Raw genomic sequence first — 24,353 nt, 5'->3', positions numbered from 1 at the left:
AAAAATAGAGGGTATAACCTACTTAAGGAAAATAAATTCTGATGCTGCCGACACAACTTGGTGTACATCCTGGAATGCATTTCTCTTATTTTTTCCTTTCTCTCTCTGTCTCTCTGTCTCTCTCTCCTCTCTCTCCTCTCTCTCTCCTTCCTTCTTTCCTTCCTTTCCTCCTCTCTCTTTCTCTCCTTCTTTCTCTTCTCTTCTCTTCTCTTTTCTTTTTTCCTTTCCTTTCCTTTCTTTTCTTTTCTTTTCTCCTTTCCTTTCCTTTCCTTTTTCCTTTCCTTTCCTTTCCTTTCTTCCTTTGCTGGTCCTGGGGCCTAGGTTCTGTCCCAGTACTAATGTTTTCAAGGCTAGTCCTCTTGAGCACAGATCTATTTCCATGGACATTTTTTTTCTTTTTGAGACTGGGCATTGCTGTATTGCACAGGCTGGCATGGAATTTGTGATCTTCCTGCCTCAATACTCTCAAGTCCTGGGATTACAGGGCACACCACTATGCCTGGTTTAAAGAGCATAAAAACATGACTCAGTATAAACCTCAAAAGACTAGGATACTGGAAAGCAAAGCTATAATGTAAATTGCATACTGAACTCCAACTTGAATTGATGAGCCTTCACAGAGAATGAGAAGGTTTTGAAAAAATGTAGTGTTATTTTCTTTGCCCAAAGGAGTTATAGTTGCTGCAATTGAGATTCTGATCTGTTTCCCTCCTCCCTCTGTTCTCCCTCTCCCTTTCCCTCTCCCTCTCCCTCTCCCTCTCCCTCTCCCTTTCCCTCTCCTTCTCCCTCCCCCCCCCCCTTCTCTCTCTCTCTCTCTCTCTCTCTCTCTCTCTCTCTCTCTCTCTCTCTCTCTCTCTCTCTCTCTCTCTCTCTCTCTCTCTCGCAGGGAGTGATTAAATAATACCACCAAAGAGGAGCACCCATATTAGAAAGTTAATATTAGAATATGACAGAATGTTTTTACAAATACTTTTCAAGGATTTCCTCTTGTATAGAAAGGGGATAATAGGGAAGTTCTAGGCCATTATAAAGATGAATAAAAGTTAGGTCTATTTCTTCTTTCATTCTGCCTACAGTGAGTTAGGCAATACTGGAAATACAAAGTTACATGAGGTCCTTAGGCTGCTTCTGGGAGATTCTACAAGGTAATAGGTAACAATTCAACCATGACAGAACAACAAACTAATATTTCTTTTGTACTTGCTTCTTTGGAACTGACTTCTCATATTCCCCCAGAGGGAACTTGTCTTTCCTTACTCCTCTACCATAGACAGTGACATATCCTTGAACTAGATTTTGAGATGTGGGTACATGAATTTCACAGGAAGACAAAAGATGGTAGGAGGATAGTTATCTCTTCAGAGCCTAAACAAAGAAAAGCCATATGTGTGTTTGAGGAAGAGTGAGTAATCTTTAATGAGGTAAAACATGAAGTAAAGGTCTGGGAAGGTGGCTCAGTGGTAGAGTGATTGCCTTGTATGTATGAGGCCCTGGGTTCGATTCCGCAGCACCACATAAGCAGAAAAGGCCAGAAGTGGTGCTGTGGCTCAAGTGGTAGAGTACTACCCTTAAGCTGAAGAGCTGAGGGACAGCACCCAGGCCCAAAGTTCAGGCACCATGACAGACAGACAGACACAGACACAGACACAGACACAGACACAGACACACACACACAGACACACACACACACACACACACACACACACACACACACACACATTACGAAGTACAGTGATAAAAGATACCTTGTGACCATTTTCTTTTTTGTTTTGTTTTGTTTTGTTTTTTTGGGTCCGGTCGTGGAGCCTGAACTCTGGGCCTGGGCGCTGTCCCTCAGCTCTTCAGCTCAAGGCTAGCGCTCTACCACTTGAGCCACAGCGCCACTTCCAACTTTTTTTTTTCTGTGACCATTTTCTTAAAGAATGATTGTGGTGAGTTTTGAGTAAAATGGTTCCTTGCAAGACAGACATTGAAGCTTTCTACAAAGGTCAATGGTATGGTCTCTGCAACTCTTACAGTTAGACTTAATTACTAATTTCACTTGAAAACATGTTATGCCTAGTGTGTACTTTGCATGCTTATAGGATGCATTCACTGTGTCCTGGGAAAATGGACCTTTTCAAAAGCTTCAAGAAGCTGACAATTGAGTGGGTTATTAAAATTACCGTAATGCATCTGATGAGAAGTTGTGTAATGTGGTTTACAAAGTACAAAAAGAAGGATGCTGATGCATGTCAGGCACAATTCACTCAGTAAATAAGGTGATGGCAAAGGAACGACAGAAAAGGCATCATTCTCTGAATTCCACTTGGGCCTCTGGAAAATTTCAAGTAGATTGAGCATAAGCTTATGGCCATGAAGGAAAGGAGAAGTAAGTGATAATGAATGTGGACAGGCACAAGCGGAAATTATTAATGACCAGAAATAGGATACTGGCAAATGGGAATAAATTATCTGTAAAATAATTGTAATGGTCTTATGTAAGTTAGAGATAATATTTTACTCTGTGATTTTGTGCCTATTTACTTATTCCAAGAAATATTACAGAGCAGCTGTTGTATGTTAGGCATATTGCAGGCAATGAGGATACAACAGCATACAGAAGTCTCTGGCATTAATAAACAGCACTAATGTATATTAGTTTATATAAATGATAACTGTTATTATATAGGCTTACAAAGAAATACCAAATCAAATGTATTCACAGGTATAAAATGAAACATATTTTTTAACCAGGTAAATGCAGGGCAAAGTATGATATTATACACACACGCACACATATAATATTTACATATATATTCAGAGATGTTTTTTCTCATTAGAACCAATTAAGCAATCTTTGAATGTATGAATACTGATTAGTAGAGTAACCTAGAGTTGTGAGTTACCTCTGCAATATGTTCTCCAAATTTGCTTTCTATTGAGCAAATTTTAGTTCCACGGGGAAGGTACTCACTATTGAAACAAAATGGGTTTTTGAGAATTTGATTTGCTGTTTAATATATTGTCAACTTGCCCATACTAAAGCAGAAATGAGTCCGAAATAATACAAATTTTCTAAGAACTGAGATAAAGTTAATACATGGAAAAGAGATGAGAAAGGTTACACAATGCTTTTTAATAGCCACTTCTCCTGTCAGATTATTGTAGCTCCTAATTTAATCAAGCTTTTGAAGCTGTCCAAATGGATTTTGTTACAAATGAAAAAAAGAAAGGCACATAACTACTTATAATCAAATAAAATAAATAGAAAATGGATTTTCTTCATTCAAGTACAATTGGATGCTTAAAAATTGGATTAGTGAATTGATAATTATTTATCTTATTTCATTATATCAATGGTTATTATTTTTCACATCAGTGAATTTTCATATATGAAAAACCTAGCTTCTGGAGTTAAAGATTTACTATTTTGCAATTTTCCTCACCATACAATTGATGAATTCTACTTTCAAGATATTAGTTTGATTTTTTGATCACATCATAAAGCAATCTAAACTCATCTTCTGTTATAGTCTGTTATGACAACTGCTATCATGATAATGCCCAGTTAAGTACTGGCAAATGCTGTATAAATTACTAGTTACACAAATGTATCTAAGTGTCAAGCTGTCTAATCAATGTACTCAGACATTTTTTAAAAAGCAGTTACTGGCTAAATTTACTCTTTAAATAAAAATGGCGATTGGTATTCAACTAAAAACTGTACTATGCTTAAATAGGAATAGATTTTTTTTCAAAGCAGTAGTATGACTTTGTGTCCTCAAAAATCTATAGGAGAGACTGTTGTTATTTAAAACGAAATAGTATTTTTCTGTGGCAAAGATGTTTAAAATCTTGAAGAAAAAGAAAAGTCTTTTCACTAGGAATCAATCACTTTGGAATCAGAGTCAGATTTCATTATAATCATTCTTGTATACTATATTTGTTCCTAAACCTCTGGCTAATTTAACACTCAGATAACCTTGGAAATGTTTTATTTTAACCATTTTTTAAAATAAAGAATGGCCAATAGACAAATGAAGAAATGCTCAACCTCTCCTCTCCTCTCTCTCTCTCTCTCTCTCTCTCTCTCTCTCTCTCTCTCTCTCTCTCTCTCTCTCTCTCTCTCTCTCTCGTCGGTCATGGGGCTTGAACTCTGGGCCTGGGCATTGTCCCTCAGCTCTTCAGCTCAAGGTGAGCGCTCTACTGCTTGAGCCACAGCACCACTTCCGGTTTTCTAGTGGTTTATTGGAGATGAGTCTCACAAACTTTCTTGCCCGGGTTGGCTTTGAACCGCGATCCTCAGATCTCAGCCTCCTGAGTAGCTAGGATTACAGCCGTGAGCCACCAGCGCCTGGTGACGGGCCCAACCTCTCCAACCATAAAAGGAATGCAACTCAAAATAACATTGGGATACCCCCTCACCCCAGTTAGAATGGCTATAATCAAGAACTCTAATAACAACATATGCAGTAGGGGATGTAGACAGAAGGGAACCTTACTACATTGTTGGTGAGAGTGTAAACTTGTTCAACCACTTTGGAAAGTAGTATGGAGGTTCCTCAAAAGACTCCACATAGAGCTCCCTATTTTAACCTTTATAAGAAAAAAAAACAAGGTGGTTTCAAAGATAGTTATTTACAATGTAAGTCAAAAGATCAACAGAATTTATGCTTCTCTGTTTAGTCTATATTTCTTTTAATCTTCTGCTTTGTTGGATGAATAAAAGTCACCATAATATTGGATAGTCCTTATGGAAATTCTAGAATTGGGCTTGTGTACATTTAAAACAATTTATCATTCTCTTTGGCCCTATTGCTGCAAGAAATCTATGGTGGCCAATAACTAACTGGCAAGTTGTGGATAAAGCAGGTAAAATGCAATGCCAAGTATAGTCTACTTCTCAGGGTACAAATGAGACTTCAAACATGGCAGTAATTATCTATTGTTTGATATGATCTAATACATTTTAGGCTTATACAAATGTGTATTCTTAAATTAGGTTACAATGTTTTAAGGGTAGAAAAATAATTAAATAAAATAGGAGTGGCTTGTCATTTGTTCTTAAAAACAAATACATTTGAAAAAGACTCTCATTCACTTTTCTTTATATTTAATGACTGTTCTTCAACATATATTACATACAAATTAACATCCTTTTGTTTATTATTTTCCTTTTGTCATGTTAGGACCATGGTGATAAAATTTGAATTTTGGGTTCAGGAAATGTTCTAAACAAAGCTCTTGGGTTTATATAATGATGAAGAATCGCAGGCAAAAAAAACTTCTAAAAACAAGTACATTTTGAAATAGGATTTGCAGAGTATTAACTAAATGAAGAAAAAATACATTTGCTATAAAAATCAATTATTTAATAGGAAATAGAAATTTATCTTAGTGCTAGATTCCCCAGCCTCATTCTAGTTAAGAGAATTAGATTTTCAGGGCTGAATACTCTATGGAAATTTGCTAATAAAAAGAATAACAATGCTATGTGGGTCTATTTTCAAAATATTGAAACTCAATAGTTTTTGGTTTCAATGTTTTATTTTGCCTGATTTAGTTGATTATTTAATGTACACCTGATTTGATGGGATGTCACCATAACTGTTACAGTTTTATACCCAACATTAATCAAATTATTCTTATTGGAAAATGTCCCTTACTCACAACCCCAGGATTCTATAATAAGAAGTCTGTATTTTAATGTTTTTCTTGTTTAATATTAAAACAAAACTTTAAGTCATTGGTGTTCATTGTATGTATCCTCCAATTAGCAATACATACACCACTCACACTATACCACACTCATTAACTTTTCTAAATGATGTTTGGACACCATCCCCCTTTGCCAATCATTGCCGTCAAGACTATTTTCTTCCTTTCTTTGGTATTTCCTCCACTTTCTCACTACACTTGTCTCCTTTTCTACACTCAAACAAAAACCCTTTTCCACAAACACAGAGCCTCATATAGTTGACAAGCTATGTTATAAAATTTTAGAAATGTTGGAGAAGCTATCAGCATTTCACATCAGCAAGCAGTTTTTATTTAAAAGAGTGAATGGTCCCAACTAGTCTTAATGTTCTGGATTTCAGAAGTTCTATAAAATACTTGCCTGTAGCCAGTAAGTTCAGCAAAATTCATATAGAGGCTTTCACTATAAAATGAACAATTTATTTTACAGTATTGTGAAACTAGTTACATCAGTAGTCATCTGAAGCAATGCTAAAATTGTACTGATGTTATTAAAATACCAGTAGGAAAGTTGGAATAACTGAATGTTGAGTGCCTTTCACAAGATAGATTAAAAGATAAGAGGCCAATCATTCATTTCAAGGTTCCTGAGTGAAATGATGCTCCCTTCCCAAACTATCAATCATGTTAACAGGAGTCATGTGTCTGCATCCGTTTTTAAATTAAATGTTCTAGTATTGACAAATATAAACCAATGACATTATTTATTATCAATGTTATTACTAATTCATCAGTTAAAATGTTTCTTAATAGGAGAGAACTATTTCTAATTATTTCTTATATATGAGAGAAAAATATTTCTAATTGAATTACAATAAATATTATATATGTGTATATGTATGTATAGATATAGTTGCTTTGCTACAAAACTGAGGTTCTCACAATCTGTCTCAGTATAAGCAACTGGAACACCTTGGAACTGGTTAGAAAGGAGATACAAAGCCTCACTCCAGACATCCAGATTTGGAAGTTCTGAGGAATGTTGTTAACCTAGGGTTCCTTAGTCTTTGCACATAAATCAGATGCATGCTGAAGTAAGATTTATTGCTATAGAAAACTCTTGACATTCTCAATGCCTGTGTCTGGAAAATTTGAATCTCCACAGATTGACAGGTTTTGAAAATATAAAACCAATTTCATTTATGAAGCCATTTTCTTGCTAATAATAACCATTTTCTTAGATATTGCCATTAATTCTTGTCTTCTATCACAATTCTGATAGGTAACTAGAAGTGTGTAGGGGAGAGGGTAGATTTTCTGTAAAAAGGCAAAATTCTCATAGCTTCTAAAGAGTTTTGGCAAGTACAAGAGCAAAAGAGCATTGAAAAAGCCATGCTGAGATCAAGAGATGTTGAGTGAATTACTAGGTTCAATAATCAGTTAAGGAAACACTTTACCTAGCTTGGGCATACCTAGCTGCTATAATGGTTGACTACTGTCTCATGGCTGTATGCTTTTTCCATAAAGTGGCTGCTGCTAATGGATCCCCCTTGTCCAGGAGGTAACTCTATGTTTGGTTTTGGTGACAATCCATACCCTCAGAGTTAGGTCACTGCCAGTGATGTGCTGTAGCAGAGCCCAAAAGCCAATTGTGTGCATTTCTTCCTAATTCCCCATTCAGGCACATCATAGTGGTAGCTAGAAGTCTCCAAAGGACAAGAACATTTGCACTGGAAAATCATAGTGGTAGCTAGAAGTCTCCAAATGACAAGAACATTTGCACTGGAAAATGCTACAGAACAGGGTTTTTACCAGCTTAGAGATGGTTGGTAAATATTTATCACCAATTAGAACAAGGACTGGCTGGGGAATATAAATATAACTCTACTGTGTGGTTTAGCTACAAGGCTCTCTCCTAGGGATTAGTGTACAAAGTTTGACTTCATCTGAGATCACATACTTGCTTGGCTTTTCTTTTCTTTGGGCTCCCCTATTCCTACACAGCATTCTCCACACAGCAGGTGTTCTACAAATCAAATGCACTTAGGCCCCTCTTCTTAGAGTATGCTTCCAGGGAACCTGACTTAAAACACCAGTTAAGTCATTAAGTGTTAATAAAAGTCTCAAAGAATGCAACAAATTATAAAAAGCCACAAGTCAGCCAGGTGCTGGTGGCTCATGCCTGTAATCCTAGCTACTCAGGAGGCTGAAATTTGAGGATTTGGGTCAAAGCCAACCCAGGCAGAAAAGTCTCCTGGAGACTCTTATCTACAATAAACTATTTAAAAAACTGGAAGTGGCACTGTGGCTCAAGTGGTAGAATATTAGCCTTGAGCACAAAGGCTCAAGGACAGTGCCCAGGCCCTGAGTTCAAGCCCTAGGACCAGAAAGAAAAGGTACAAGTCATGGAAATTTCAGATCACAATGATCCAAAGAAAGTATAAATGATATGTTTGAGATGGCAACAATCAACTCTTTGTGTATGTATAGTAAGAACAAGTAGATGGAACAAGATGTCTACAAAAATGAAACAGTCCTTCATATTGTGTTCTCAAATTATGCTTTCAAGTTATCTGTGGCTGACTGCATTTAAAATTTTGGGAAGAAAAAAGCATCTTCATGTTAAAACACAGTGGTTATGGAAAATAACACAAAATTGACAAGGCCTTTAAAAATAACACAATAGCTATCAAATAAATGCCATGGTCATATAAAATGAAGGTAAATGTTTGAAATAGGGAATAGGTTGGGCTTTAAGAGAACTAAAGTAGAAAAATTTGAGAAAAGTAGTACTTTTGTGAAATGTCTTTAATAAAAAAAAACCTACAGTAAATGTAATTTGAATTAAAATATTATTTTAGTATTAAAATATTATTATGAAAATAGTTCATTTCCTAAAGCCATTAAAACAAGAGGGTCATGTTAATATCATAATTTGTTCCAATAACATCCAGAAAACTTGTTACCAAATGACTTTTTTTGGTGTGGTCCTGAGTTTACTCAGGGCCTGAGTGCTGTCCCTGAGTTTTTTTTGCTCAAGGACAGCAATCTAGCACTTGAACCACACCACTACTTAGGTACTGTGTATATGTATGTGTGTGTGTGTGTGTGGAGGGGGAGGGGGTGTAAGCTCTAGTCCTGGGGCTCGAACTCAGAGCCTGCGTACTGTTGCTGAGCTCTATTGCTCAAGGCTAGTATTATACCACTTTAGCTATAACTCTGCTTCCAACTTTTTGGTGGTTAATTGAAGATAAGTCTCAGAGACTTTCCTGCTCTGGCTGGGCTTTGAACTGTTATCCTCAGTTCTCAGTCTCCTGAGTAGCTAGGATTTTAGGCATAAGCCATCAGCATCTGGTCCAAGTGATTATTTAGTGCTATTATTTAGCTTAGTTAATGTAAGTTTGTATAAGGTCTAATATTAGTGTCAAGATTAACTATTAAATATTGAAAATTTCAGGTGCCAACCATGACAGGAAGACAATAGGAGCCAACTCTTTCGGTTATTTGATCTTAAGTAATTTATTGTTTTGGTTATGGTTGAAGAATAACAATTATAATGTTTAAACATGTACTATTTTTGTATTAGAGGAGAATTAAAAAATATATTGGTTGTGTGACTCTATGGAAATACAAAAACTTACCATTTAGAATTGGCTTCTAGCTAATGTTGTATACATACACACACACACACGTACATACGTACACACATATGTAGAAACTAATAGAAGTTTTTACTCCTGCAGCTGGATGCTAAATAACATTCTTAGGAAAACTAAGATGTCATTAATACAAGCCTCAATATTATTTTATTTATGAAATAAATTAAACATTCACACTCCCTAATGAGATCTGACTTCTCTGGGCATAGTCCTCAACCATAGTATCAATAGATGAGTGTATGAGGTTTTAGATCCTTTAATGCTATGAGTATATTCGTTTTATTCAATCGTCTTTTATTACCTAAGACTCTGGAGTAATAGTATTTATAATTATTATCAGCTACAAACAAAGCTTCTGGATTAAATCCTCAGTAAACAGGATTGCATATTAAAGGATCAGTTTTTGATATGGTTGTTTGCAAATAGTAATAAGGGTGATATTTTTTAGAGAAAATTTTATTACCTAATTAAATACTTTTAGAGTAGAATAATGTCAGATGAATTCATTAGCTAAACATTTTGATAATCCATGCTCTCCTAAATGTCCCTTGACCAAAAGAGTAGCTGTACAACTCTGATTTAATGCAATCACAATGGTAACCAATTCCAGTTACTTCTTTTATCACAGTCCAACAAAGGAACACAAAGAAGGCCAAATTAAAATTAGTTCAATAAAAAAGGAGCCCTTTTTCAACTGTTCTAAAGACATCTCATCATTAAGCAAAGTTCAGTCAGTGATTATCGTATTTATGAAAGTAAAAGCAGAAGGAAGTTCCTCTTATTAAATAAATGGCTTTATGCTTTGGATGTAGAAGGCATCACAAAACAATCAAAAAGGAAAGTATGTTGAATGTCATCAACTAATTTTCTCCCACCTACTGTTTTAAATCATTTTCTTGGTTCCAATGTATACTATACTTATATAACTTGTTTATGAAGGACCAAATTAATAGTCTTTGCAATTGTTTTCATTGGAATTTGGAGAGCTGACAAATGAATTAGTAGAAAATGGCAATTCTACATGAATTAGCTTTTAAGTCTCCCTAAGAGGCTGATGCAGAACTTAATAAGAGACTTATTAGGAGAAGTAGGACAACTTAATTCAGATTGATTATAGACTTTGGTGAAGACAGCTGGGGTTCAAATGAAACTGAAAAAGAACTTATATGCACTTCAAAGTATGCTAAGCAGATGTCTGAAACAATTACTCCACTCAGCCTTTTCAGAAGTTTCAAAGACAGGATGGGAATAGGATGGTAACTGAAGGTTCTATTTGCCTGAGTTGAGGTAGAGGTTTTTAAAGCACATACACACAGTGCCATCTAAAATCAGATGATCTGGATAAAGAAAGTGGTTTGACATTACTGTCATAAGTAATTTGCTTTTAGCTTATAAACAAAGCAGGAAATGAGAGGGAATACATAGGAACTGGGTAATAAACTCTCCTAGCAACACTAACTTACGATTAATTTCTCACTGAACAAATAATTTGGACAGGGTTTTTAAGGTAAGTAATTCCTACTTTAGTTCCCAAGCTCTATTAAAGCCAACAATGACTACTCTAATAAAAATAAATAATATACTTTTAAAGTATATAGTGAGGCTTTACTATAATGACTTTTATAGATGTCTTCCCAGATATTAAAGGACAAATCAAATGCTTTTAAACAACTCCATTGAATGCTCTCAAAAGTAGATAAAACCATGGGTACTCCATATGATAAGCATTAGCCATATTTAATCCACATTTATGATGGGTTACATTTTTGTTTGTTTCTTCTTGATCAAAGGTTTAATACATGTGGCATTTTTATACCAAAACAAGAGCAAAAACAAGAAAAGCCTCCTTGCAGTAATGTATTTGCTTGCAGCTCATACTAATGGACAATCTATTAGTCAACTTTCCTGTTATTACTACTAACAATTTATTCAACTCTTTATAAAGATCCTTTTTCTTTCTTTTTTCTTTTTTTTGCCAGTCCTGGGGCTTCAACTCAGGGCCTGGGCCCTGTCCCTGAGCTTCTTTTGTTCAAGGCTAGCTCTCTACCCACTGAGCCACAGTGCTACTTTCAGCTTTTTCTGTTTATGTCATACTTCGGAATCAAACCTGGGGTTGCATGCATGCTATGCAAGCACTCTACCACTAAGCCACATTCCCACCCCTTCTCTTTATTTGGAATTGGATAGCTTGTACATTTGAATCATTCTTAGGGTTGTCCTGTTTGTGTATGCTTTGTCTAACTCTGAAAGTAAGGATTATAGGCATTCTTTATAAAACTAATATATAAGAAAGGAAAGGATTTAAGATTGAATCACAAATATAACAGAATTAATCAAATAAGAATAGATTTTTAGAGCCAGGCCTTGGGACAGAAAAGCAGTTAAAAAATAGCTTCATAAGTATGGTTGCAAGTTCCTTCAATTGCCAAAGTGAAAGTAAAATGGTAATATGGTATATATTACATTGCAGTTCACACTATTTACCCAGAGGAAACATACATGGCTTTTTCAAAGTCAAATTCTGAGAGCATTCCTTTGATAAATTTCTCAAATAGAGCAAGCTGCAAGGACTCAGTATGGCAGGCATTTTCCAGTTTTCTTCTAATTTTTTTGGATGTGAATGCTAGACATAAAAAAAAACAGTGGTATGGAGTCTTCATCAAAGTCTATGGTCTACTATATACACCATCAAATTAAACTCAATTACAGTGTCAAAATGTTAAATCAAAGTATTTCATTAAAAGGGCTTCATAGGAAAACTGAGAATGTTAATCTTTACAGTAAGAAATTGTAAGTTGAAGTCTGATAAAATGCATAAATAAACAGATTAGAAATATTTGCCTATTACAAGATGAATGTCTGTGACAGTTTAACTGTAGTATAGTAAAAAACTCCAAAAACCTTTCAATTCACAGCTGGGGATATTGCTCAGTGGTATAAAGGTGCTTAGCTTGGATGAGGTCCTGGGATCAATTCTTGGCATCAAACAAATAGTCAACAATTGAAATATTCCTGGCTCAAGAATGATGTACTAATTTCTGAATGGATAAACAATCATTGATGAGAACAGAAAAACAACAAGTGATACACAATTTCATACAGGGATTATTGTTCCACTTGATCTTTGCCAAAAGGTCTACAGTGATTGGGGTTGTTCTCAAGGAAACAATGTCATATGCAATTTTCAAATTCAAAAGTCATTCTATTTTAGTAGCCCCAACTAACTACATGGAGGTTTGACATGGGAGGATCACTTGAGCCCAGGGGTTCAAAGGTAGCCTTTGCAACATAGTGAGGCTCCATGTTTTTTTAAAATCTGGGCAGGGTGCTGGGAAGCTCACTCCTGTAATCCTAGCTACTCAGGAGGCTGAGATCTGAGGATCGCAGATCACTGGCCACTGGGCAGGAATGTCCTTGAAACTCTTATCTCCAATAGAACACCAGAAAACAGGAAGTGGCATTGTGGCTCAAGAGGTAGAGCACTTACCTTGAGCTGAAAGGCTCAGGGACAGCACTTAGGCCTGTTGTTCAAGCCCCACAACAACAACAATTCTGTGTGACTAGTTGGATTCAGTCATCCCAAAGCATGTTAATGAATATATACCCACATACATATCAAAGGAAGAGGAGAAAATAAGCTGTCCTATTTTATTAAAGACATATATAAAGAATTCTATATATTTATAGACTTTTAGATTTATTTGCATACTTACATATTTATATAGAGTATGAGAGTGATTCTGATTTCCCATTACAAAGAAAACAGAATGTTTGTGTAGGCAAATAAGCACTGATGCTATTTTCAGTAAGCTGAGAAATCATAATTCTGTCCTTAAAATATTTGATAAGCAATATAAATTATGAATTTTAAAAGGAAAGTGGCATTTAAATTTTAAATTTTATTCCAGTGGTTATTCCTGTGGAAGCTATATTTGGAAAGCTGAGACTCTCTTAGTGAGCTAAATAGTCAATATTAACATATGTTTCTTTTTCTTGATTTACGGTATTTACCATCCTGAAGATGATCAGCTAGCCCAGGGATACAGTTGTTGTTGCTTTATCCATTTTCTAAATCCAAAAGGCAATTTGCTAATAAAATCACATAATCCTAAATCCCAAAGAAATACATATTCTGAAGTCATTTGAATAATAATTTTTTAACACAAAAGTTCAGAATGGAAAGAGTTATGAGAGAGACACTAGGGGTGATTATAGGACATTGGCATATAAAATATTCTTCCTAGCTGCCTAGTTCTAAGTTGAGAGCATGTAGCTCCAAGGACTTCAATTACTAACTACAAAAAATGAAAATAGCTGGGCACCAGTAGCTCATGCCTGTAATCCTGGATACTCCAGAGGCTGGGATTCATAGGATGATAGATTGAAGCTAGTCTAGGCAGAAAATTCTGCAAGATTCCAGCTTCAAAATAACCAGCGAAAAGAGGGATGGATGGACGGCTTGAGTGGAGAGCACCAGCTGAGTAAGTGCCAGGCCCTGAGTTTAATTCCCAGAATCACCTCCATGGAAAAAAAAAAGAGAGACAAAATAATGGTTTTAATGATATTTGTCTTTTTTAACATGAATTTAGTTAATACATTTAATTTACTGGTCTAGACTACTATCACCAAACCTTCAGCATTTCAGATTTGTTGTCAGATGCAAAGGAGAAAATTCCTTTATTTCATTTTCAGTACAAAATTAAAAAAGAGGCAGCAGCCATTAGAAAAATGGCAGCCTTGGCTCTGCGCTACCCCATAGCCGTGGGCCTCAACAAGGGACACAAAGTGACCAAGAATGTGAGCAAGCTGAGGCACAGCCACAGTAGCAGGCTCCTCATCATGCTAGCACATTAAGTTTGTGTGGGACATGATCTTCAAAGTGTGCAGCTTTGTCCCATGAAGCTGCTTAAGGTGTCCAAGGACAAATTCATCAAGAAAAGGGTAGGGATGCACATCCCCACCAAGAGGAAGAGCTGAGCAGTGGGCCACTGCCAAGAAAGAATGAGACTCCAACCAGTACAACTATATATGGAACCGACCCAGATGCCCCTCAGTAGATGAATGGATCAAGACAATGTGATGTAGATGAATGGATCAAGACAATGTGATGTAGATGAATGGATCAAGACAATGTGATGTCTATATGTGTGTGTGCATATGTATATATATATATATATATATATATATATATATATATATATATATATATATATATATACTGGATTTCTTTGCCTCCATCAGAAAGAATTTTTTAGGAAATGGAAAGACTTGGAAAAAATTATATTAAGTGAAGTAAGCTAGGTCCAAAGAAACATAGGTCCCATGGTTTCCCTTATCTGCAATAACTAGTATATATCTAGGACAAGCAGAAAAGGTCAAAAGCTATGTACATATGACCATATAAGCTGATGCTAAGCGAAATGAACCCCAAGATAGGGACACAAGAGGTTTTATCTTTGTTGCTGTTGTTTTTATTGTACATATGATGTACTGTGTGATGTTTTTGGTTCTTTTGTATGTTCTTCCCCCTGTTGTCATTGTATTTGACATTGGTGCCCTGCATCTTGTATATACATTTTTCTAATTTGGGGAGAGGAAAGGAAATAACAAAATGCTGAAATAAGGATACAGGTTGACCCATTCTAAGAATGAGATGTACAAGATACTATGTTGAAAATGAACTTTACAACTTTTGCAGGGGAGGGAAGAGTTGTGGAGGGAAAAAAAAAACAAGAAAAGAAAAATGAGACTCCAAATAAACCCCTTAAAAACAATTTAAAAAGAACTCTGGAAAGGGAAATAAACGTGAAAAATTCATATAACCAATAATTTAAAATGTATGCCTAAAAAGCTGGTTTAGAAATGGAAGCAATTGTATTTACTATCACCAGTGCATAAGTATTCCGGTTAAGAATCATGATTTATGTCTGTAATAGATGTGTCGGCATATAAAAGCTCTTTTTGAAAGCTAAAATTAATGTCTACATGTTTTGCCATTATTGGGACCAGTATGAAGACCTTATCCAATCAAGATATATGAAATAAACTTCATTTCAAGATCAAGAACAGGGAAACTAAAAGTAGATTGGGTGGAGGTCAGAGCTAATATTTGAACTGTTCCACTTTACTTTTAATTACTTCATCATGCTATATACACTCTCCATTTATATTGAGTGCCTTCCAAACATTCCTACTATAACAGATTGACTACAAAATTGTCCTTTAAGCCTGCTGGAGAGCCTGTATATTCAACAACTTGATTGATTTATTAACTAGTTTACTTTTAATTAGGACATTGTTTATCCTAACCTTATTTTTTTTTCAGTTTTAGAGAAAACAAAGTATGTCTTCCTTGATAGACGCAAATGGCTCATACCTGTAATTCTAGTTACTCAGGAAACTGAGATATGAGGAACGCAGTTCAAAGTCAGCTGGAGCAGGAAAGTCCATGAGACTCTCACTTAAAAACCAGAAGTGGAGCTGTGGCTCAAGTGGTGGAATACTAGCCTTGACCAAAAAAGTGAAGGGACAACACCCAGTCTCTGAGTTCAAGCCCCATGACTGACAAAAATATCAGAACCTATACTTACAAATGAAATTAGCATAATGTTAAACACATCCAAGCTGAACTCTTTTAAGACATATACTAATTTTTAGGCCAACAGAAATGTTAACTATTGCTTTAAGTTTGGGCATGAGCCATAGAATGTTGTAATGCAGAGCAATTTAGTAGTAATAAAGGTAAACTTTAACCTTTCCTTTTTAAATATTCACCAACTATTTTAAATATACACATACCATTTTGAATATTCACATATCATTTTAATGAAGAGCTATTCAATTCAATGTAAGGTTGTAGGACTTGTGAAGGGAAAGCTCAAGTGTATTTCCTCCATAACTACATATCTAGTACACTATATAGTGCTTCATAAACTTCTTTTGTTTTTCTTTCCAGTACTGGGGCTTGAAATCTGGGCCTCATACTCTTAATCAACTACATAGCTCATGGTTGTGCTCTATCACTTGAGCCATAACATAACTCCAGTCTGGAATTGTGTTGGTTAATTGGAGATAAGCTTCTCATAGACTCGTCTGCCCAGCCTGGCTTCAACTTTGATCCTCTAGTCTCAATTTTATGGGAAACTAGGATTATAAATGTGAGACACCATCATTTAAAAAAAACTTCTTAAATGTGATTCCTTATATTTTACTGGCATTAGGCTAGGAGCTGGGAATTTACAGATGTACATTATGCTCATTCGTTTCACAAACCTTACTGTCTTTGAGATAAGACCATTTTAAATGGCTAGAACATATGGGAAATTTAAGTATGAAAAGCATGTTTGATGGTCCATGAAAGCATGAAACTGAGAGCAATTTCTTCTGCTTAGTGAAAGTTGGAGGGTGGTGGTGGACATTTAGGGAAGACTACAAAGATAATTAACATCTATATTTAGGCCTTGAGGGCTGAGTAAGAGTTCACCAGGCAGATACGTGAGAAAATTTTATTTTTTTTTGCATTTGAATTTTGACATTAGGTGAGTAAATAAACCTTGTTTCATATTGCTGACTTCAAAATGTTGTCCTTATATTCTTTTCTGGCAAATTATCTTTGTGCCACAAGATAATTTTTACTTTGTATTCCAGATATATGTGATTTCCCCCTCATGTCTGCAATGAAGACAACGAAATTGTATTGCATATCCTGCTTTCCAAGGGAATGGCAAATTGATGGTCTAACTTCACAGTACTATAAATTATCCACATAGGACAACTTAGTAAAAACGCCCAAATCCATACACATCAGCTAACTTTAGTACAAATAAATTAATTTCCTAATAGCAGAATCAAAATGAAGATTTAGACTTACAACAGTCTTTTTGTTGGGGGGGGGGAGGGTCTGGCTTGTGGGTGTGCCAGTCCTGGGGCTTGAACTTAATTCCTAGGTACTGTCCTTGTGTGTGTGTGTGTGTGTGTGTGTGTGTGTGTGTGTGTGTGTGTGTGTGTGTGTGTGTGTGTGTGTGTGTGTGTGTGTGTGTGTGTGTGTGTGTGTGTGTATGTGTGTGTTTTAATTTCTTCCTTTATCTTTTCTTTTTTTCCCCCTCAAAGCTAGCACTCTATCACTTGGTCTACACCTCCACTATCTCCACTTCTGTCTTTTTGTGGGTAAGTGGATATAAGAGTCTCACAGACTCTCCTGCCTGGGCTGGCTTTGAACTGTGATGCTCAAATCTCAGCCCTCTGAGAAGCTAGGATTACAGGTGCGAGCCATTCACATCTGGCTATAACTTTTTAAATATTTCACTCTATGCCATTGAAGATAAACAAATGATTATACCTCTATCTTCTCTTGGGGAACCCCTCATGTGAATTGGTGGAAGATGTGTTGATTTTGGCCCCATTCTCAATTTTGTGGGATAAAAACACTGCAGTCAAGTTTAGACAACAACCTTTTGGGGTTTGCCAAAGGGATTTGGAGCAAATCAGTGGACTATACCTTGACTTTTTCAAGGTGATCTTGGAGAGAGTCAATGAGGAGGTCTCCTACAGGTTGCCAGGATCCCTTGATCACCTCAGCTTGCCGTAGTTTGAGGTCCAGCTCATCTGTAGCCTCCTGAAGTTCCTGCAGTCGTTCGAGAGCCTCGTCTATTTTTCTCTGCCATTCAACAGAGTGCAGGTTCAATTTTTCCCACTCAGTGTTGACCTCCTCAGCTTGTTTTCGTAGAAGCCGAGTGACATTCTGGGCTCTCTCCTCAGGAGGCAGCTCTATATTGGCAATATGACAAGGTTTTAGGTCACATTCATGTTTGTTTGTTTGTTTTTAAACACTGTTGAAAAGGTCAGACTGGAAGAAAGAGAGTACAGATTAACAAGAGGCCAACCTACTGATTAATGGGTCTTTTAGACTTTGGCATAAATTTGGATACAGTTCTGAATATTTAAAGTCCATCTTCTTCAGTGAACCTGTTATGCCCACTACCAATCAGATAATCCAAGACTCATTTGAGCTATTGAGGAAAAAAACCTTTAAATTACTTCATTCAGGTTCTTAAATGGAAAATTACCTTGTAGTGTTTGTAACAATAGAATTTTCCTTCTCACAGATAAACTCCTCTGTTTATTAGTTTCTAAATGGTCTGATAACGGATTGCTAACCTCTTTTAATGTGTATATATGAATGTGCAAGTAGATATACACTTGGTGGTTTATGATTTGTTATTCTTTCCCAATGTCTATGTTTAATTTGAATTGATTCTGTTTAACGTAGAAAATATGAGAGCTTTCCAGACTTTGGCAGCCAGAATGGATGGGCTGTTCTGTCACCACTGATCCTTCTATCAATATGTTATTACAGTTCCACATTCAATTACCTCTGGGCTCCTGGTAGAGTTTCTCTAGTCCTTCCAAAGGCTGCTCTGTCAGAAAGATTCGTACGGTCTCCAGAGTACTCATGATTACAGGTTCTTTAGTTTTCAATTCCCTCTTGAAGGCCTGTGAAATGAGATGAAAAGAAATGCTTATTTGGCTTATGGCACTCTTCTCAAAATTAATCCTGGGTGCTCACAACTTGTTTATGAAACTCTCAGGTCAATTTCTATCTCATTATTTATAAACTGACAGTAATAAAACAATAAAGAAGGCTAGACTAGGTCTTTCTGTTAATGAGGAATGACTGTTTGTAAAGCCATTCGAGAGAGAAAGGGGATTTCAAGATAGGTGATGCCCTCTCATTAAGATAGGAAGACTTTTGTTTGTTTGATTCCAAGTGAAACTTGGAATCTAGAACTAAAGTTACAAGCTAGGGATAGATTGTAAAGCCTTAGCATGGCTAATAAAGTTTTAAACGCACAAAAGTAGTGGACATCTAAAACATAATATTAAAAAAACATAATGTAAACAAAATAAAGGAACTTAGGCTCTATTGAAATTGACAATCCACTTTGTAATCGCCAGTTAGTTTTGTCAAAATGTGTAAAAGTGAATAATGTATTAGAAGTAAGCTAAGTAAAAAGTGTTAATACTTTTGAAAAATAGCCACTCTATTATACATTGTGATTTCTCGGAGAAGAGCAGAAATGTTTTAAACTATTATGGGTACGGGAATTTAGAGAACCCATTACTATGAACAAATAGATATAGAATAATAGGAACATTTAAGTGAATTGATCATTTTAATCTCTAACTTGTAACCTTATTTGATATAGAAAATTAAGAGTAAACAAAATGTATAGTCTTTGTCTCCAAGAAGCTACTGGACCATAGTTGTAATTACTCAAGATGATCGAGTCTAGGGCAGCACAGGCATAAATGTGAAAACTTAGTTTTTTTTTTAAAGAACTAAAAAAACACAGAGTGGGGGTGTAGATCAAGTGTTAGAGTGTCTGTTTAGCAAACAGGAAGCCTTGAGTTCAAATCTTAATATGATTAAATGAAAGAAATTACTGGACAAAACAAAAAAAGAAAATACAGTTTTGAGGTACAGCTCAGAGGTAGAGCACTTGCCTGGCATGTGTGAGGTCCTGGGGGAAAATACCAGTACTGAAAAAACAAAACAAAATAAAAAAAAACAACATAAAGGGGAAATGTTTGAAGCAGACTGACAACTGTAAATTCATATATAATCAAGTACTAAGGCAGCGGGGCATGTTGTGAAGGCAAGAGGAACAGATGCTCTGAAAGCATTAAAGATAGTTATTGATCCAGAGTCTGTGATCTTAGAAGTAAACATGTGAATAAAAATTAAATACTATATAAGTGATAGTATATAAACAATAATTATAGCTCTGATCTAGAGCTTAAGTATGCTTTTCAATGGTCTTATTTTTAGCACATTGTTATTTTTAGCACATTATTGTTGCACATTGATACTTCGTGAAATGATTCATCTTCCATAGTTATTTACAATTCAGTAGAGAAAGACAAGGTGTTTGATCTAGTGTAATGGAGTTCTCTAGGGGGAATATGAGAACTCAGCCTGCGGAAGGGCGAGTGATTTCTATATTCTATATTCTTTGTTTGTTTGTTTTGGTTGGTCATAGGCCTGAACTCTGGGCCTAGGTGCTGTCCCTGAGCTCTTCAGCCCAAGCCACAGCACCACTTCCGGCTTTTTCTGCTTCTGTGGTGCTGAGGAATCGAACCCAGGGCCTCATGTATGCAAGGCAAGCATTCTACCACTGAGCCACCTCTCCAGCCCATATTGTGGGATATTCTTATGTCCTTGAAATCAGACAGGGCAGGTGGACTATTTATTTTGCTTACACAGTATGCTGATTTGATCTCTAATATTTCATTGGACATCTGCATAAATATGTAAATATATATGTGTGCACTTGTGCATCTGTATTCGTACATACTTGTATTCCTGTATTTTTTCATGTACTTAATGTTACCAACTTCAAGGAAATAATCATTTTGCCTAGTCTTTCCATTTGGACAAGAGGCAAATGATATGGACAAAAATGATAACTGATAACAGTATTGAACTTCTGTGTACCAGTAGTTATATGAAAGACTGGAAATATAAGGTTGAATGCAAAGTTGCCCCTTTTATATACAATGGAGGAGTCAAATATATAAATCATTACAGTAGATTGTAGAAAGTAGTATTGGTGCACACAAACTGGGAAAGACTTCTAAAAGAAGATGGTTATCACACAGAGTTCTAAAGCACCAATATGAGTTAGTCAGGGAACAATGGGTTAGAGGACACTGCAAGAAGAAAATGCAAGTCTAGGACATGGATATAGCACCATATTGCATGTATCTATAATCAGTATCTTTAAGCAGGCTCATATTTCTAGAACATAAAGAACAACGAGGGAACATATGCAGAGATGAAGCAAGACACTATCATTATCTGGAAATTTATTAGAACTTTAAAGTAGAATTTGAGACAAGATGTATGAAATACAGCCCATCTATGGGCAGCTAAAAAGTTCGAAGCATTTCTTTTTGGTAATCAGGAACCTTTGAATGGATTTAACCAGTGGAGTAGCACAGGCATGTATGGGTTTCAAACACAGATCATTAGTATTCATAGGTGTATGGCTCCACGGAGACTGCTGCTGAAAAACCAGGGATGCTCAGGATGCACCGAGTTCAGTATTGTACTGTGGATGCTTGACTCACTTTTCCCATAACACTACCCAACATCTGCTCAAGACATTCAACAAATCCCACATCTTCACTTTATCATGTAAATGAACAGATTCAACTTTTTGAGGAGTCACATTTTCACCAAATTAAGACCAGGAAAATACTCAACCTCCACACAAAGACTTAAACACAACTGATAATAAGGCAGGGCCGATAGAAAGTTTCTCTGCATCAAATTAAATGCATAAAGCATAGGTGAGAGTTAAAGAAATTTGTTTTTGCAATCTCTTCTTTAAGATTTATTTATTTATTTATTTATTTATTTTATTGTGCTAGTCCTTGGGCTTGAACTTAGAGTCTGGGTATTGTCCCTGAACCTTTCAGCTCAAGGCTGGCACTCTTAATACTTGAGCCACAGTTCTACTTCGGGCTTATTTTTTTGATGGCTGATTGGAGATAAGAGTTTCACAGACTTCCTGCTTGGGCTGGTTTCAAAGGAGATTCTCAGATCTCAACCTCCTGAGTAGCTAGAATTATAGGTGTGAATCACTGGTGCCTGGCAGAATTTTATATTTTTTAAAAAATATTTTATTATCTTTAAGTAGTTATACAAAAAAGTTCTCATTTAACAATGCAGTTTATGAATACAATGATCAATCTTACCCCTTCTATCATTTTCAACCATCCTTCTGAAATCACTTCTCCCTTCACTTGCTTAATTTTGCAGGAAATACATAGAATTTGTTACTTGTTGACATTTGCTTATACTTGACTGAAACCATATGTAATAAATTCACAAAGCAGACTTACTGTAGATTTCCCCTCCCACTTTACCCATGGTTTCCCTTCCCACTGTTTACTTATAGTAAACCATGATCTGAAAATAATAACTGGATAATTACAGATATAAGCAATTCATAAAATTTAAATTGTGAATTGTTCAGAATAGCATAATGAAACAGTATTCAGCTCTGCTCACTCCTATCTGGAATGTCTCCAGTACATCTGTGTCATATATTCTTATTAGTAACTTAGGAACTCTCTTGATTTGCAGATGGACTGCTACATTATTACTGTGCTTTGGTTCAAATAATCCTTATTTAATAATAGCCCCAAAGAGCAAGAGTGGCAATACTAACAATTTGTACAAACCAAAGACAATTCATAGGAACATTTCCTTTAAGTGGATAGGTGAAAATTCTCAACTTTAGAAAAAAATTTAAAAAGCTGTGCACTGAGGTGGCTAAAATGATAATTGTTCATCTCTTGCAGTGTGTAATTTATAACAAACTATATTATAAGTATGTATGTATAGGAAAAATATAGTATGTAAAGGGATAGTTGCTATTTGCAGGTTCATGCACTTGAGGGTCTTAGAATATATTTTGCATGGATAAAGTGGGACTATTGTAGACAGCATCTGAAAAAGGTAGAATTGGAATTCCACTTATAATTGGAGGCATATACACAATCTAATGAAAGATTATGAGGCTCTGACCCAGAGCCACACTACCAAGAAGAATAAATTAGTGAAATGCTTAGAAGTTTGAGACATGAGGATTTGGTGACTGAACAGATGCTAGGGTTAAGAGAAAGGAAGGAATTAAGAAACAAGGAGTACTCTTAATATTTAAACTGAGTAGACCAGTGAGTGCTAGGTACAATGAAATAAAATGTGAAGAAATAAATTTTTCTGGGTTTCTCAGTGCATCTATAAAAAGCTCTAGCCTGCTGAGAACATTCTCACACTATGCAAATTAGACCTGTAGCCATTTGTCCAGTTAATTTCTCAAATTTCTGTGATCCAAGAGAAGTAGTTAAGCCAAGTAGTTAAGGCCCAGAATAGGCTCATAGGTTAAGCTCCAAGTTGTCAGAACGACTGGAGTTGCTATCTTTCTAGGTAATTACACTTAAAAAATATGAAGCTGAGACCTTGGGAATATTGCTTGGTTGTAAAACCCAAGACACAGCAGGCAGCTAACTGGCTCCTCAAGAAGTTAAGAGTTAGACTCAGGCCCATTATGTTTCCAAGGAGAATCTTTCAATGGTTGACGATAGCTGTTTCTTTTTCCTTTATATATAGAGAAAAAATTCCTAGTCTCTTGCCTATGAAGTACCCAATAGCTACTCAGGCAGAAAAATTTTCATCAGTCTTAACATGTCATCCTAGGAGTATCTTTGGGCAAAGTAAATGGGGGAGGGAACAATATTTGCTATAACTAAAAGAAATCTTTCTCGGGATGATCCAGAAGAGCTCATATGTGTATATACAGTATGAAGTTAATAAAGAACAGTATTAACACCCAACACTATTTTCATGGTTTCTGGCCTTACATTGAAGTCTTTGATCCACTTGGAATTCATGCTGGTGCAGGGTGATGTATAAGGATCTAACTTCAGTTTTCTGCACATGCACAGTCAATTTTGTCAGCATCATTAATTGAAGAGGCTGTCTTTCCTCCACCCTGGGTTTTGGCTCCCTTATCAAGTATTAGGTGGCTATATGCCTGCTGGTTCATTTCTGGGTCTCTTAATTCTGTTCCATTGGTTTTCAGACCTATTCTTGTGCCAGTACCAATTTGTTCATATTACAATAGCTTTGTAATACAGTTTGAAGTTTGGTATTGATATTCTCCAACACTGTTCTTCCTGCTAATGATTGTTTTTGCTATTTCGGTTCTATTAGTATTCCATATGAAATTTTGGATTGCTTTCTGTATTTCTTTGAAGAAAGTGGGGGTTTTGATAGGTATTGCATAAATTTGTAAATTGCTTTGAGCAGTAGTGCAATTTTCACAATGTTAAATCCTTCTAATCCAGGAGGAGGGAAGGTTATTCCATTTCCTCAAATCTGCATCAATTTCTTTTTGCAGATTTAAAAAAATTTTCACAACAGAGGTCTTTTACATCTTTCCCTCA

At 35.9% G+C, this 24,353-nt stretch overlaps 1 protein-coding gene across 9 annotated transcripts in view; it reads right to left on the bottom strand.

Annotated features, from left to right (window-relative positions):
• Dmd (dystrophin) overlaps positions 1-24,353 on the bottom strand; it is a 2,040,854-nt gene that overhangs the window by 330,134 nt on the left and 1,686,367 nt on the right. For all 9 annotated transcript variants that reach the window (XM_070040660.1, XM_070040663.1, XM_070040664.1 and 6 more), the window contains 2 exons: positions 18,710-18,830; positions 17,836-18,104 (listed from right to left, as the gene is read on the bottom strand). In XM_070040660.1, coding sequence (XP_069896761.1) covers positions 17,836-18,104; positions 18,710-18,830 — 390 coding nt within the window. The remainder of the gene's footprint in view (positions 1-17,835; positions 18,105-18,709; positions 18,831-24,353) is intronic.

This window comes from Dipodomys merriami, unplaced genomic scaffold (assembly GCF_024711535.1).
Source record: "Dipodomys merriami isolate MVZ:Mamm:240054 unplaced genomic scaffold, mDipMer1.0.p SCAF_3, whole genome shotgun sequence".
Lineage (NCBI taxonomy): Eukaryota > Metazoa > Chordata > Mammalia > Rodentia > Heteromyidae > Dipodomys > Dipodomys merriami.
The sequence above is the reverse complement of the archived record's forward strand: the minus strand, read 5'-3'. Positions and strand labels throughout refer to the sequence as shown.